At 51.9% G+C, this 13,641-nt stretch overlaps 1 protein-coding gene across 1 annotated transcript in view; it reads left to right on the forward strand.

Moving 5' to 3' along the window:
- GALNT14 (polypeptide N-acetylgalactosaminyltransferase 14) overlaps positions 1 to 13,641 on the forward strand; it is a 169,630-nt gene that overhangs the window by 118,456 nt on the left and 37,533 nt on the right. The window contains exon 3 of the mRNA XM_084900175.1: positions 9,575 to 9,673. Coding sequence (XP_084756301.1) covers positions 9,575 to 9,673 — 99 coding nt within the window. The remainder of the gene's footprint in view (positions 1 to 9,574; positions 9,674 to 13,641) is intronic.

Below are 13,641 nucleotides of genomic sequence, written 5' to 3' on the forward strand. Positions count from 1 at the left end.
AATCAGGGGAAATTTAAAACCGCATTTGCTCAACTAAGAATTCTCTGTTATGATGTCCTGGAGAAGGAGACGTGGACACTTGCCCCGACCAGGCCATTCCCGAGCTCAGTGTGCTCCATCTGTGACATCCCTGCAGTCACTAGACTGCAAGGTGACTTATCTCAGCTTCTTCTGCTTGAGGACTTTCACCCACTGACATAGAGGGAATGACTCTGCTCTAATGCTTCAGCGGGAAGGTCTGGAAAATACCAGGAGCTAGCTCCGAGACTGTCAAGGGGATACATCGTTCTTTCGCAGGTGATGAATATCCCAGATTTGGGATTTCCATCTTTCCAGAGCTTCCTAGCATGAGGCCTTCCAGACCAAAGACGGAGAGCAAGGTCAGTATGAACTAAGGCTCTGCGAGCCGGGGAGCCGGATGACCGACGGGGTCCTTCTAGTGGAACGTGCGAGAGCACAGGGCTGGGAGCCAGGCCGTCTGGCTTTACACCGAGGCTCTCTGCCCACCGACCGTGACCTCACCGTCTGCTCCACGAGAGAGGAGGCGTCGCCGCACCTACCGCAGAGAATGGCTGTGCAGATTTACAGCCCCTGAAGAACGCCAGAGACACAGCCGGAGTTCAGTAAATGTTATCTCTCATTGCTACTGAGGAATGTGATTCCAGCAGGGCTAAAATAAGACTAGAAGGAGCCCCCGTCTCAGACACTGAGAAATCTTTTTTAGGAAACATTTCACAAATAAATGAAGTTGGCCTTCCTCCACACTTGGGGCCCAGCTAGACTCAGCATTTGCCTTTTGAGCACACTCTGCCCTGTGTGTGCCCACGCCTACCCACATGCACATGTGTGCGTGCAGCTGCTTTCTGGGTGGTGCTTGGTTGCACCTAACCTGGGTCCCAGAGAAGCCTCTTTGCAGCCTCCTGAGGGCAGCTCATCTTCCCACCACACGCCAGTGTCCCGCTCACCTCAAAGGGGCTGGTCTGCATAAGAGGCCAAAGTCAGTTAGTTGTCTGGAAAAACCAAGGGGCCCTTGGTGCAGACTGGATGGAGCAACAGTCATTTCTAGGAGGTCTCGGTGCAGCCACAGGTGTCTGCGTTCTGCAAGTCAGGAGAGAGCCCGGATTGCTCATGGCAACGTGGGCAGCAGAAGAGCCTGAAAAGATACGGGAACAGAGAGGGGAAGACCATACCAGCTCGTTAGCATGGAGGACAGAGTTGGAGCTGCCAGAACCAAGGGTGGAGATGGCGGGTCTCCTGGGCTCAGCATCCATGCTGTCTGCAGAGGGTGGCCACACAGGCTCATCAGGAGTGGAAAAAACCCTGGATGCCATTTGGTGAGTTCGCACTGATGTGACCCAGGGAGTTGGGAGTTGGGAGTAAGGGAAAGACGATGACAAAGGTTTTCTTAAAGTTAAATTTTACAATTTAGAGGGTTTTTAAATTATCCTGAGACTGCAGCCTTTTCTGGTATTTAAATACCCTTTCTTTTATGAAATAATGATAGTAGGTAATGGGGTTTATAATATACTAGAGGCAAGATGCACAAAATTCACGCAAGGAGCTTGGCCCTCGCAGCCCCGGCTTGGTCTGGAAGGTCTTCTGCTATTTGGCCATCTAATCTAATAAGCAAATTATGCTTTTGTTATAGATTCTTTCCTGCAGAATGAAGTGTTGCAAGCAATGGTCTCTATAATTTAAAAAATATATTTTTTAATTGATTTCAGAGAGGGAGGGAGAGGGAAAGAGAGAGAAACATCCATGATGAGAATCATTAATTGGCTGCCTCCTGCATGCTCCACACTGGAAATTGAGCCAAAACCCAGGCATGTGCCCTGACCAGGAATTGAACCGTGACCTCCTGGATCATAGGTTGATGCTCAACCACTGAGCCACACCAGCTGAGCTAATTTTTAAGTTTTATTTTACTTATATGAATGAACCCAACATCTGGGAACCAATATCTGACAACTAAAATTTCAATTAATGTTGAGATTTTAAATTGTATTACCGTGTTTCCCCGAAAATAAGACATCCTCTGAAAATAAGACCTAGCGCAACTTTGGGAGAAAAAATTAATATAAGACACTGTCTTATTTTCTGGGAAACAGGGTATATACAAGCTAAGATTCAGGGATGACCTAGGGCAACAGCACCCAATAGAAATTGATGTAATCTAAATTTTTTTCTAGCAGTCACACTGTGAAAAGAAAAAGAAATCAGTGAAATTAATTTTCATAATATATTTTTAACCCAATGTACCTAAATAGTATCATTTCAACATATAAGCAATGGAGGGGGAAAAAGGTTTCTGAGATATTTTACATTCATTTTGTATACAAAGTCTTTGAAGTCTTGTGTGTATTTCACACTTATAATGTATCTCCATTTCAACTCATCTCAAGTGCTCCCAGATTGGACGGAGCGGGTCCGGGAGAAGAGAGGGATGAGCCTATCAGACAGGATTCAGTCTCTCTTGTCTTACTCAAGGAAGCCTCCTTTATCATCCTGAGGACTTTGGTATATGACAGGAACATCCTGGCTTTTTACTTTTTATTATTATTTTTTTTATCCTGCACTGACCCAACCAGGACCTGGGGTGGGGAGGAACTTACAACCGAGGTATATGCCCTTGAGTGGAATCGAACCTACAACCCTTCGGTCTGCAGACCAGTGCTCTTATCTACTGAGCCAAACCAGCTAGGGCACATCCTGGCCTTTCAAACACGGCTGAGTACTTCCAGTGCAATAGACAATGAGTCAGAGTTCTTCAGAGGCTCCATGTGACGCCCAGATGTCTGCCAGGACAGCCTTAGCCCAGGCTTCCTGTTCTCGCCACTGTGGCTTCATACCCCAACTACAGTTTTCATGACTTATTTTGTCTCTTTACTCCGACCTTGGCGCCTCACTCGGCTCACAGCTCTGCAGCTCAGTGGAGCTGGCGTCACCCATAACTTAGCAAGATACATTCTCCACTGTGGCTTTGTCTCCGTGGAGGCCTCAGCTGCTTCCTCCCCCCTCATTCTGTAGACATTTATTATGTATCTGCAGTGCTTAGTCGCTCTGTAGGTACTAACGGAGGTTACCGCTGCAAATAAGTCCTTGCCTCCATCGCAGCTAACAGTCAGCAGAGGAGAGAGAAAAGCACATTGACAAGACTCAACAATAACTTTCAGTGATGAGGTGGGTACAGGCCTTCGGGGAGCCCATTGGAAAAGCCTTGGGAGGTCAAGCACTGCTTCGCAGGGGAAATGACTTCCCAGCCAGGATCAGAAGAGGAGAAAATAGCCCAGCCTTGGGGGACAGACGAGGCATTTCAGACACATGGGAGGGAGGCGGCGCCTTCATCAGCCCAGAGGGAGAAAGCAGGCCAGACACAACCTGGCTGGCACATGGAGGATATGAAGAGAGGAGTCAGAAGTGGTGCCCGGTCCCTGTGATTAGGAGTTTCAGCTTTATTTTGTGAGAAGTTTGGACAGCCCTAGCCGGTAGCTCAGTTGGGGAGAGCATTATCCCGGTGCGCCAAGGTCGCAGGTTTGATCCCTGGTCAGGGCACTAAATGCATAAATGAGTGGAACAACAAAGCGATGTTTCTCAAATCAATAACAAAAAAATGTAATAACCCAGAAATTTGGACAGCGTTGAAAGGTGATAAACACTTGCAGTTTGAAAAGATCATGCTAGCTGCAGTGTCCAAGATCGATGGGGAGGGGAGAAAGCCAGCTAGAAGACATGATGGGAATGTGGAACATCGGTCTGGGGTGAGGAATGGTTGATGGACAGGCCCTAGCATTACCTTGGAGGCCACCAGGAATCAATGAAGGGGCCTTGGGGACGCTGGGAGCCCGAGTGGAGCAGTCATGATGCAGTTGCACAGCTCTTCTACCAGGTACCCAAGAGAATGTACCTTTGGGGCGTGAGAAACCTGGTAGACTTGTTTTTTGTTTTGTTTTGTTTTGTCACTAAGAGTGCCTGTATTGTCTATTGCTGCATAACGAATTACCCCAAAACTTAATGGCTTACACTGATGAGAGGTTTCTGTGGGTCAGGAATTCGGGAATGGCTCAGGTAGGTCCTTCCTTCCGGGTCTCTCACAGGCACAACCAAGGTGTTGGCCAGGGCTGCAGGCCTCACAGGGCATGGCTGACCCTCTTCCAAGCACCCTCACGGGGTTGTTGGCAGGATTCAGTTCCCCACAGGCCGTTGGCCAGAGGCCACACCCAGGTCCTTGCTATGTGGGGCTCCCCAGCATGGCAGCTTGCTTCACCAAAGCAAAAAAGATGGAAGTCACGGTCTCTTGTACCCTAGTCACAAAAGTGATATCCCATCACTTCAGCTGCATTCTGTTCCTTGGAAGCAAGTGGCCAGGTTCAGCTTACACTCACTGGGAGGAAATCACACAAGGAGGTGGGGACTGGGGGCCACCAGCTGTCCATCACGGCGCCCAGTCAACTTCCTGTGCCGCTCACTTCCCTGCCCTGCGCCACTTAGACCCTCCCAGTATCCTGGAATTCAATAGCATGCTCAGCAATTCAAAACACGGCAAGTGTCGGGGAATAGCAGATCTCACTATTATTTTAAGTGGTTTTTTTTTTTGTTTTGTTTTTTTATGAGCTGGAGGATTTCTGTAACAGTAAGGAAGGGTGGCTATTAAAGCAGGAAACTGGGACAGTCTATGTTTATGAGGACGAACAAATTAATCTGCATGTGAAATCCCAGGGAAATTGACATGAAATAAAAATTTCATGCTTTACAGTGTATTAGCGTTGCCCATGAAATGCGATTAAAGGGAGTTTCTGGTGCTACCGCCGTCATACGTCTTGGACAACTTGTGTTCCACTCTTCTAAAGGGCTGAGTCGGAAACTAGAGGCCAGCAGGTGCGGCATTCTATAGCTCTAGGTCCGCTCCCTTTTCCCCGCGGCTAAGAGCAGGCTTCCTTGCAGAGTGAGCTGGGGATGCGTTAGGTGTTCTCAGCTCTAAAAACTAAATCGATGCTAAACGCTGGCAGCAGGTTCACTGCGCCTGTCCTCGGGGATCTGGCATTCTGGAAAGGTCCCTGGGACAAGAGCTTTCCCTTCTCACCCTTTCCTCCTCACACACATCAGTTTTGGTGGCAGGAGAAATGAGGGGAGGAGGGAGGGAGGATGTACTCTGCTGCCTGCATCTGAGAATCTACAAATTGCTACTCCCTAGAGCAGTAGGTCTGCAAACTCATTAGTCAACAGAGCCAAATATCAACGGTACGATTGAAATGTCTTTTGAGAGTAAGCTTCTTCTAAGGCCACTTCTTCAAAATAGACTCGCCCAGGCCGTGGTATTTTATGGAAGAGCCACACTCAAGGGGCCAAAGAGCCTCATGTGGGACCCGTTAAACAGTAGCCCCTCGTCAGGCTGTTCGGAGCCTTCAGAGGTGCTCACTGCAGTGCCTGGCGGAAGGGGTCACTGGGAGTAGTTTTAAAGCATTCCCTGAGGTGGGTGTTTTCACCTTTATGAACCAGGAAGCTAAGGCTTAGAGAAGTCAGGTCATTGCCAGGATCCCAGGGAGGAAGATTTGACCCCATGTGCCCCACCCCAGACCTGCCGGGTTTCCTTACCCTATGTGGCGTGACCTTTCCATGACCTTTCCCCTTTTTCTAACTGCTTTCAGTCTCCCCTCGGATGCCAGAACTCCTTCCAAGAGTTTGTCTTCTCAGACTTGGGGCTGTTGTCAGACCTGGAGGAGCCAAAGCAGCTTTGCTTTGCATGCTTATCTATAATAATAAAAGCATAATATGCTAATTAGACCAGATGCCCTTCCAGACCACCTTCCAGACAAAGCCTGGGCTGTGAGGGAAGCCCCGGTACCAGAAGGGGAAGGAAGGCCTACTCTTGCACGAATTTTGTGCATCGGGCCTCTAGTTTTAGGAATAACAATCAAGCTCTCCCCTCTGCTTCACAGTTACCGAGGCTGCCTCCCTCCGGATGTTGTGCTCCAGAATAAAATCTGGGATGTTTATACTTTATGACCACATCTCCTCTTCCCTAAGGGCAGTGTGCTGTAGGAGGGAGACTTTGTCAGGGAGCCAGAGGACCCGGGTCCTTCCCCCACCAGGCACCCTACAGGCCACCAGGGGCCCCTGCTGCCCATTGAGAAAGTGGGGGGTGGTGATCCTCTTGGCACTGTTTACAGGCTGCTGTCAGCGTAATGAGCTTGTGCGATGAGCAGAAAGGCATGTGCACGGCATTGTGTATCTGTGATAACCGACAGTGATCCTCGCTAAGTGAGCTGCTGACATGCCCGAATTGGCACGTGTGCGGGTGCAAGGGTGGGGGGTGGGGGGAGCAGGGGAGCAGCGATTGGCTGGTGGAGAGATGGAAAGAGGCAAAAGAGGGAGGCGTTCCATCCCCAGGCCAGGGGTGAGCATCTCGGAGCCCTCTCTGGGAAGCAGCCTCTGCCAGTAAGTGGTATTGAACACCCAGGAAGGTAGTGGCTCAGGAAGCACTTTGAGACCCAGCTGAACGTAGGGAAATGAAGAGTCTTAATAGACGCTTTCTTTAAAGAAAAGAAGAAGCCGCTCGTGGAAAATTGGCTGAGAGGGGTGTGTATTATTCAGGAGCTTCTGTGGCAATCCGGACGGCAGCCGGCAGCCCGGGGCTGGCACCCGTCTCTCAGCACAGCAGTGATCCCGCCCCTCCTCCTCCTCGGTCCACCCCCACGCCTATCCTTTCTGCTCTCTAGCTCTCCTCTCCAGTAAAACCCCCGAGCCCTTAATAAATTATAAACATGCTTTCTGGCCCGGCTGTCGGTGCCAGATCTCAGTGTTGGCAGCCTTTCTCATTCCCCTCGTGTCCCCAATAGATCTCGCTGTTTGATTAATCTTTTAGATTGCTCTCACAGAGAGCCGCCTCTCCTCACTGCGTCAGATTTTAAGAATTTTTTTCTCAGCCCTCGGCTTTGTTGCTGCCCGTGTCCTGGGCTCCTCTGTGGGCGGGGCTGTGGGCCCTCTGGGCCTGGGAGGGCAGGTGGCTCGTGCGCAGGCCTCAGGCAGGTGGGCCCCACTCAGCACCGGCCCCTCCAGCTCTGTGCCTTAGCCAGGGTGGGTTCACAGTGGGGCACGAGAGACACTTGTCAGGTGAGAAGCCACGGGACCTGGGTTCAGCTCATCGCAGCCACTCTGCTGGTGTGTGACCTTGAGCGCGACTCTGAGCCTCAGTTGCCCTCAGCTGTTGGAGGAAAGGTTCTCAGAGGCTGTCATGCCATCAGATACGATAAAGGATGACTCCGGGTATCGGGAGCCATGAACAGGGGCAGGAGGCAGATAGTGCTAAGTCCCAGGAGCAAGATGCCTGTGCCTCTGAGGCCCGAGGTCCCGCCCCCCCGCTACCTGCCCTCCCAAAGCCTGCCCATGCCCAAGGCACATACAGGGCTCCTGATGCCCAGGCCCAGGAAGCTGGAGGGCTGAGGCCCAGGAGAGAACAACCCAGGCCTGTTAATGCCACAGATTTCTGCCCAGTTTAGGAGCCCGGCCTGGGCGATCTCCAAAGCCCCTTCCTCTTCTGAACCATGACTTCGTGGCTCTCATTCAGAAATACCAAGCACTGCTCGGAGGCTGGTTCGACCTCAGGGTGGTCATTCCAGCTGTCGTTCACTCAGCATCTGCGGAACACCAGGTGCTTTGCCTGCAATGTCTGCGGTCTTCAGAACAAGCCCAGGAGGGAGGTGTTTGTCCAGACTGGCTAGGTGACAGCATTGAGGTTCAGAAGGTAAATGGTGTGCCCACGGGCACACAGCAGTGCCCGGCAGACCCAGGATTCAAATGGACATCACAGCGCGGGTTCTCCTCTCTGACATTGATGCCACTTCCTTTGCTCGCATCTCTTCCTCTAGCCTCAAGCACCCCTCACCCACTATTGCACTGGCCAGACAGCTTCCCAGCCCCTGCAAGATCTGACTACACCCACTAGAGGAGGAGTCTGTGGACTTGAACTTGGTGTGAAAAAGGAGTTACTATTTGTCAGCCATCTATTAATAATGGGGGGGGGGGGCCCGCGGGGATGGGGAGTCTACCATTTAAAAACTGTCTCCACTTTCCAGATAAAGAAACTGAGGTTTAGAATGGTAAATTCAGGTGTGCAGCCACACACTTGAGCCTCAGTGGCAGAACATTTGTGACTCTGCCTCCTGCCCCTGCTCCCGGTACCATCGCATCTGATGTCATGACAGCCTCTGAGAACCTTTACTCCAACAGCTGAGGGCAACTGAGGCTCAAGGTCACACACCAGCAAAGTGGGTGCGATGAGCTGAACCCAGGTCCCGTGGCTTCTCCGCTGACGCGTGTCCCTTCCGTGTGAATCAACCATGCTATTGCGTGTCAGCCCTGATCAAAGCGTTGGATTGCTGATGCTGTGAGGACCTTCGGCAGGAGAGCCCTGCCTTCCAGGGCAGCACACAGCAGCCTGGAGGGGCAGGTGGTCTGCCCAGGTTCCCCCGGCTGGCCATGGTGCTCAGACCCTTGTGTGGGAGGGTGGTCCTGTCCCCAAAGGTTCTCTCATTCAGTCTTTGCTTTTTAGGGAAAAGAGTTCAGAATTACCAGTGAGGCCGAAGGGACGTCAGGCCGCTGGCCCAGGAATGAGGCTCTGAAGTATTTTAGGACACAGACTTCTCTGAGAATCTACATAAAACTATGCAGCATCTCCCTAAAAGAGGAGGTGGGGGCAGGGGGGGTGGTGCATAGCACATTTGCATATGCGTCTTTCAAACAATTTCAGAGTTCACAGCTCCCTTGAAGTCCATCCTTCGGTTTCTGGACCCCCAAGTTAAAAACCCAGGAAGAAATCGGAAAATGGAGAAAGCACTCTCCAAACCTGTTATGTACTTCCTGTTTAGTACCCCTCCGTGGAATCGGACAGCCCCCCGAAATAGCAAGAAGCAGGGACAGCTCCTGGTGGCACCAGCCCCTCTCTGCAGGCCTGTTGTCGTTATTATAGTAATTTCCGGGCTGCGGGCTACAGTTTTCACTTGCAGCCAGGTACTGAATTCGAAGAACCCCAGATGTGATTGTCATATGAAACGATCCTGGACACGTGGAAATGAATGCTTTTTCAAGACGGGGTTTTATTGTTTATGCTGGGGTTTGAGGGCTCTGCCTCTGTAAGCTTGCCCGATGTTGGTGTGTGGGGCGGGAGGTCGGGGTTAGCACGGTGGGGTGGGCTGCAGCTGCTGGCCCAGAGCGTGTGCAGCCGCTGCCAGCTGGATGGACCCGGACCGGGGAGCAGAGCCCAAGATTTGGGGGCAGGTGTGTGCGGCCATAGGAACCACTTGGTACTCACGGGGGCGTGGGAGAAAGCCCACATTTATGTTCTGAATCTCAGCTTAATTAGGCTCCAAGCCCAGGTTCCCCAAGGTATTAGGAAATGGAGCTTCAGTCACTTTTGGAGCTTCCCTGCCCCCGGTCGGACTGGGTGAGGCCCTGGGTCTTGCCCTATCTGACGCCAGGCATCTGTCCACGCTGGTGACCACCATGTTGCCTGTGGTTCCAGCCCCTGCCATCTGCTTTTTCCCCAAAGGTCTTAGCTTTCTCCGCCTTTCTTCCCCAGATGCACGCTGCTCATGTACTGCAGGGACCTGCCTCCCACCAGCATCATCATCACCTTCCACAACGAGGCCCGCTCCACCCTGCTCAGGACCATCCGCAGGTAAGGCAGCCTTCAGGGTCACCCAGCCCGCCTGAGGCAGCACTTGGTGACGGCTCGTTTTGCTTGCTGGGGAGACTGGCTTTGTGATGAGAATATCGTGTTTCTAACCACCCGCCAGGCACTGTTCAACACACTCCACGTGTGTCTACTCGATTACTCCTCACATCTCCCATTCCACAGGGGAAAGATGGAGGCCTGAAGTGTTGGGTAACTTGCAGAAGGTCACTGAGAGTCATGGAGGGCCCGGTGGAGCCTTGCCCTTGCCTACTGTGTTGATTATGAGTTCTAAGTTCACAGCTGCCAAAGGAGCTGAAGCCTGAGAGGCTGAGTGTGTACCCGCCCCCAGCATCAGGCCGGGATTCGAACCGGGGTCTGCCAAGTGCTACCTATCCCAGCACCTGCCTCTCCACAGACTCCCACACCTGTCAGGGCCGATGGTGCAAACCAGAGCAGCCCAATGGGTAAAGGCTAATGTGTGCTTTCTCAGCCACCACTGTTTCAGCCCTGTTCCCTCTTGGGCCTTTCCATCCACCCTCAGGGCCTGGTCTAGGCCATGCATTGCTCTATAAGTAGGTCCTTGCTTGTGTGGCGTGTGGCCTGCATGCATGTTTGATGTGCAAACGTTCCGGCGTCTGCCCCCTGCCGAACACCCCTGGAACACAGGCCCCAGAGACCTGGCCGGGAATTTTGGGGGGTTTCTCAGGAGATCCTGGTTGTTTCGACTCCCCTTCTCTGTGCCTAAGAAGGAGACAACCAAGCACAGCAAAATCTCTTGTCATTTCCATCCACAAGCCACACCTCATCTCTCTCCTAGCCTTACCTGCATGGCTGTTGGCAGGTTGGGAAGCCCCAAATGGCAGGAGGTAGTCAGCAATAGGGTCCCCCTGGTGGCAGGCACCAAGTCTACGGTGACACCTGTCACTCATGACGAGTGTCCACTGTGCAGGGTCAGTGTATCCCTTAGAAAAGGAGGGAGGGACCAGCCCAAACACACAGGCTTCAGTCCCACGTTCCCCTCTGGCCACGGGGGCAGCTCTGTCTGCTGCCCCGATGTCCTGGTAACTGGCTAGCTGGGTCCTTCCACCAGCTGCTTGCCCTGTCTGCCCTGGCTTCTGCATCCATCCCACAAGCCGCCTGGTTTGAATTATATTTCCAACAAGACCAGCTTTTGACAAGAAAATGCACCTCACTGTCAGGTATCACTGTGAGTCTCACGGTAGACTAAATAACTTACCTCTCGGACTCACAAGCGGTGTGGGGCGGGTACATGGCGGAGGGGATGAGGGTGGGGGTGGCCTGTTTACCCAGGTCTGTTCTGGTGAAGGGAGAGCAGAGGTGTGGGGCCTTTCAGGCAGAGCAGCACACGGCAGCAGAGGCACTCGTTCCAAAGTGCCAGCCACAGCCCCTGCCAAGGCTGTGTGGGCACGTCCACTAGATATTTCCAGGAGGACCCTGTAGCATCCGAGAGAAGCCCTTCCCAGGATGGCTGCTGCTCCTTCAAGGAGTCTTCTGATGCCACACACCTCTGTCCTCCTCAACATACCTGCTCACACGCACACTCACATATATATATTCACGCACTCTCTGTCATATACACACACTCACACACATACACTCACACACACATACACTCATGCACTCTCATACACACACACTCACATACATTCACACACTCTTTAGCTCACACACTCACATACACTCACACACACACTCACACATATACACTCACACACACACACACACACACACACACTCACATACATATATTCACACACATACCCACATACATTCACACACATATACTCACAGACATACACACACACACACACACATTCACATGCATACACTCACACACATATACTCACAGACATACACACACACACACACATTCACATGCATACACTCAATCACACACACACACACACACACACACACATGCTCTAACCATTAGGGGACTGCGATCTGGGCCAGTCCTTGATCAGTATTAGCCATCCCTATTTTGCACACCTAGCGAGCACTCAAAAGACAAGAGGCAAAGGGGTTCTTAAAGGGCACCACACTTAGAGTTTGAGGACCTGGGGTCAAGTTCGTACCCCACCGCTTCTAGCCTGGTTACCTTGAGCAGGACAGGAACCACATCGGTAAAGAAGGTGATAAAAGGGTATTCGATGTCGCAAGTTCTGTCACATCCCTCACAATAAACCTTCCTCCTGGGGATGTCTCGGGAACATTTTGGGGGTGTTATAACATGGAGGCCACAGGCCCTACAGCTTCCCTATGTTTATGTTCTTGGGAACACTTCAGCTGCTGCCCTTAGACTCAGCCCTTTTAGTCCTAAGACATATTTCTCCTCTTCCAGCTGCTCCTCCACCTCTTCATTACAGCAATAACGATACTCTGTAATCACAACATGTTAAATGCACACCGAGCTTTAAGTCTGCGGAGCGCCTCACTTTAGTTGGGGCCCCAGTTGGAGTCTGTGAAGTTTGGGTGTGTGTGGTGAGTGGAGGACAGGGGCCAGGGCTCTCGGGTCAATGTCCTGTGGTTCTGTGTGGAAGTGGGGGCAGCCAGGGCTGTGGTCCCCATGCCTCTGTCCACTGGCCTGGAGGTCTGTCTCCGATGCCCTGTGCACATCATCAACATAGTTTTCAGAGGGTAGCCATGAAGTGCCAGACCATACCGGATGCTGGGCTTCTGTGGAGAGCCATGGACCTGTGTCCCACCTCTCAGAACTTCCGATGTAAGCTGGGCCCCTGGCTCAGGCCCCAGTGTAATGCACACAAACAGCAGATTGAGGATCTGAAAGCCACGTGGGAACAGACGTTTGTACATCAGCAGCAGGCTGGATGGAAGTGAATTTTAGGGAGGGAGGCAAGGAAGATTATTTCTAGAAACTTTCATGGCCAGGTATCACTGCCTTGAGATTCTGAACCTCCTTCCACTCCTGAGAAGGGACTGACTAAGAAGCACTTCCCAACACTTCACCATAGATGAAAGGGTCTCCTCTAAGGCACCTTTCATCTTTAATGTTGTAGAGTTCTGATAGCCAGGCCCTCAGAAAGGAAAGAGGCTCGAGGAACTGGGGGTGGCGTGGTGGGGAGACTGTTCCTCTCCTCTCTCCTCCCAGCACTGAGCCAGTGCTCACATCTGCCCAAGCTCTCTGCCCTGAGCTCCTGAGTTAGCTGGAGGGCAAAGGGCTGGAAGGACCCATATAAGGACTCTCAGAGCCAAGTAGAAGCATGATGGGGTGGGCAATGGGGGGAGGGAGAGAGAATCACAGCCTAGGTGAGTGAGGGGAGTTTTCTCACTTCAGGAGAGAGAGAAAAGCCTGGCAAAATGGTTTACCGTTGGTGTTGCAGCAGGTCCCTGTGTATATGTGAAACGCAGGTTGTCCCCTTCCTTGGGGGCATCCTTTGGCTACACACACACACACACACACACACACACACACACACGGGGCTCTGGAGCCTACACGATTGATACTTCATATCCGCGTCTCTCCCTGTAGCTTCTTTGTAAAGTCCTAGACTTAGAGGAGCAATTTCTCAGGTTAAGGTGGTTAAGAAATCGGACTCTGAGACCAGATTTGGCTGCCAACCACGTGACCCTGTGTTAGCTCCTTCACCTCTCTGCCTCAGTTTCCTTTTCTGCAAACCAAGGACTCCTGGTAATAATGACTTTGCGGAGAAGAGTAAATGAGCTCAGGCAGATTTGGTACCAGTATCTGGTACCAGTTGAGCCTGTGCAGTGACAACAGGTGATGCACCTCCAGTGGGTAGGCAGCACTGGGAGGGCTTGTTAAAACACGGTTTCTTGGACCCCCGATATTCTAGCTCACGAGTCTGGAGTGGGGGCCCACAGGTGAGGTTGATGCTACTGGCTCTGGGATCACACTTTGAGAACCAATGTCATGACTATCAACACTCAGACTCCAAGAGCAGCGGCTGTGGGGCAGGCACAGTGCTGAG

Source organism: Pipistrellus hanaki, assembly GCF_964339955.1.
Source record: "Pipistrellus hanaki genome assembly, chromosome: 12".
NCBI classification, from domain to species: Eukaryota; Metazoa; Chordata; class Mammalia; order Chiroptera; family Vespertilionidae; genus Pipistrellus; species Pipistrellus hanaki.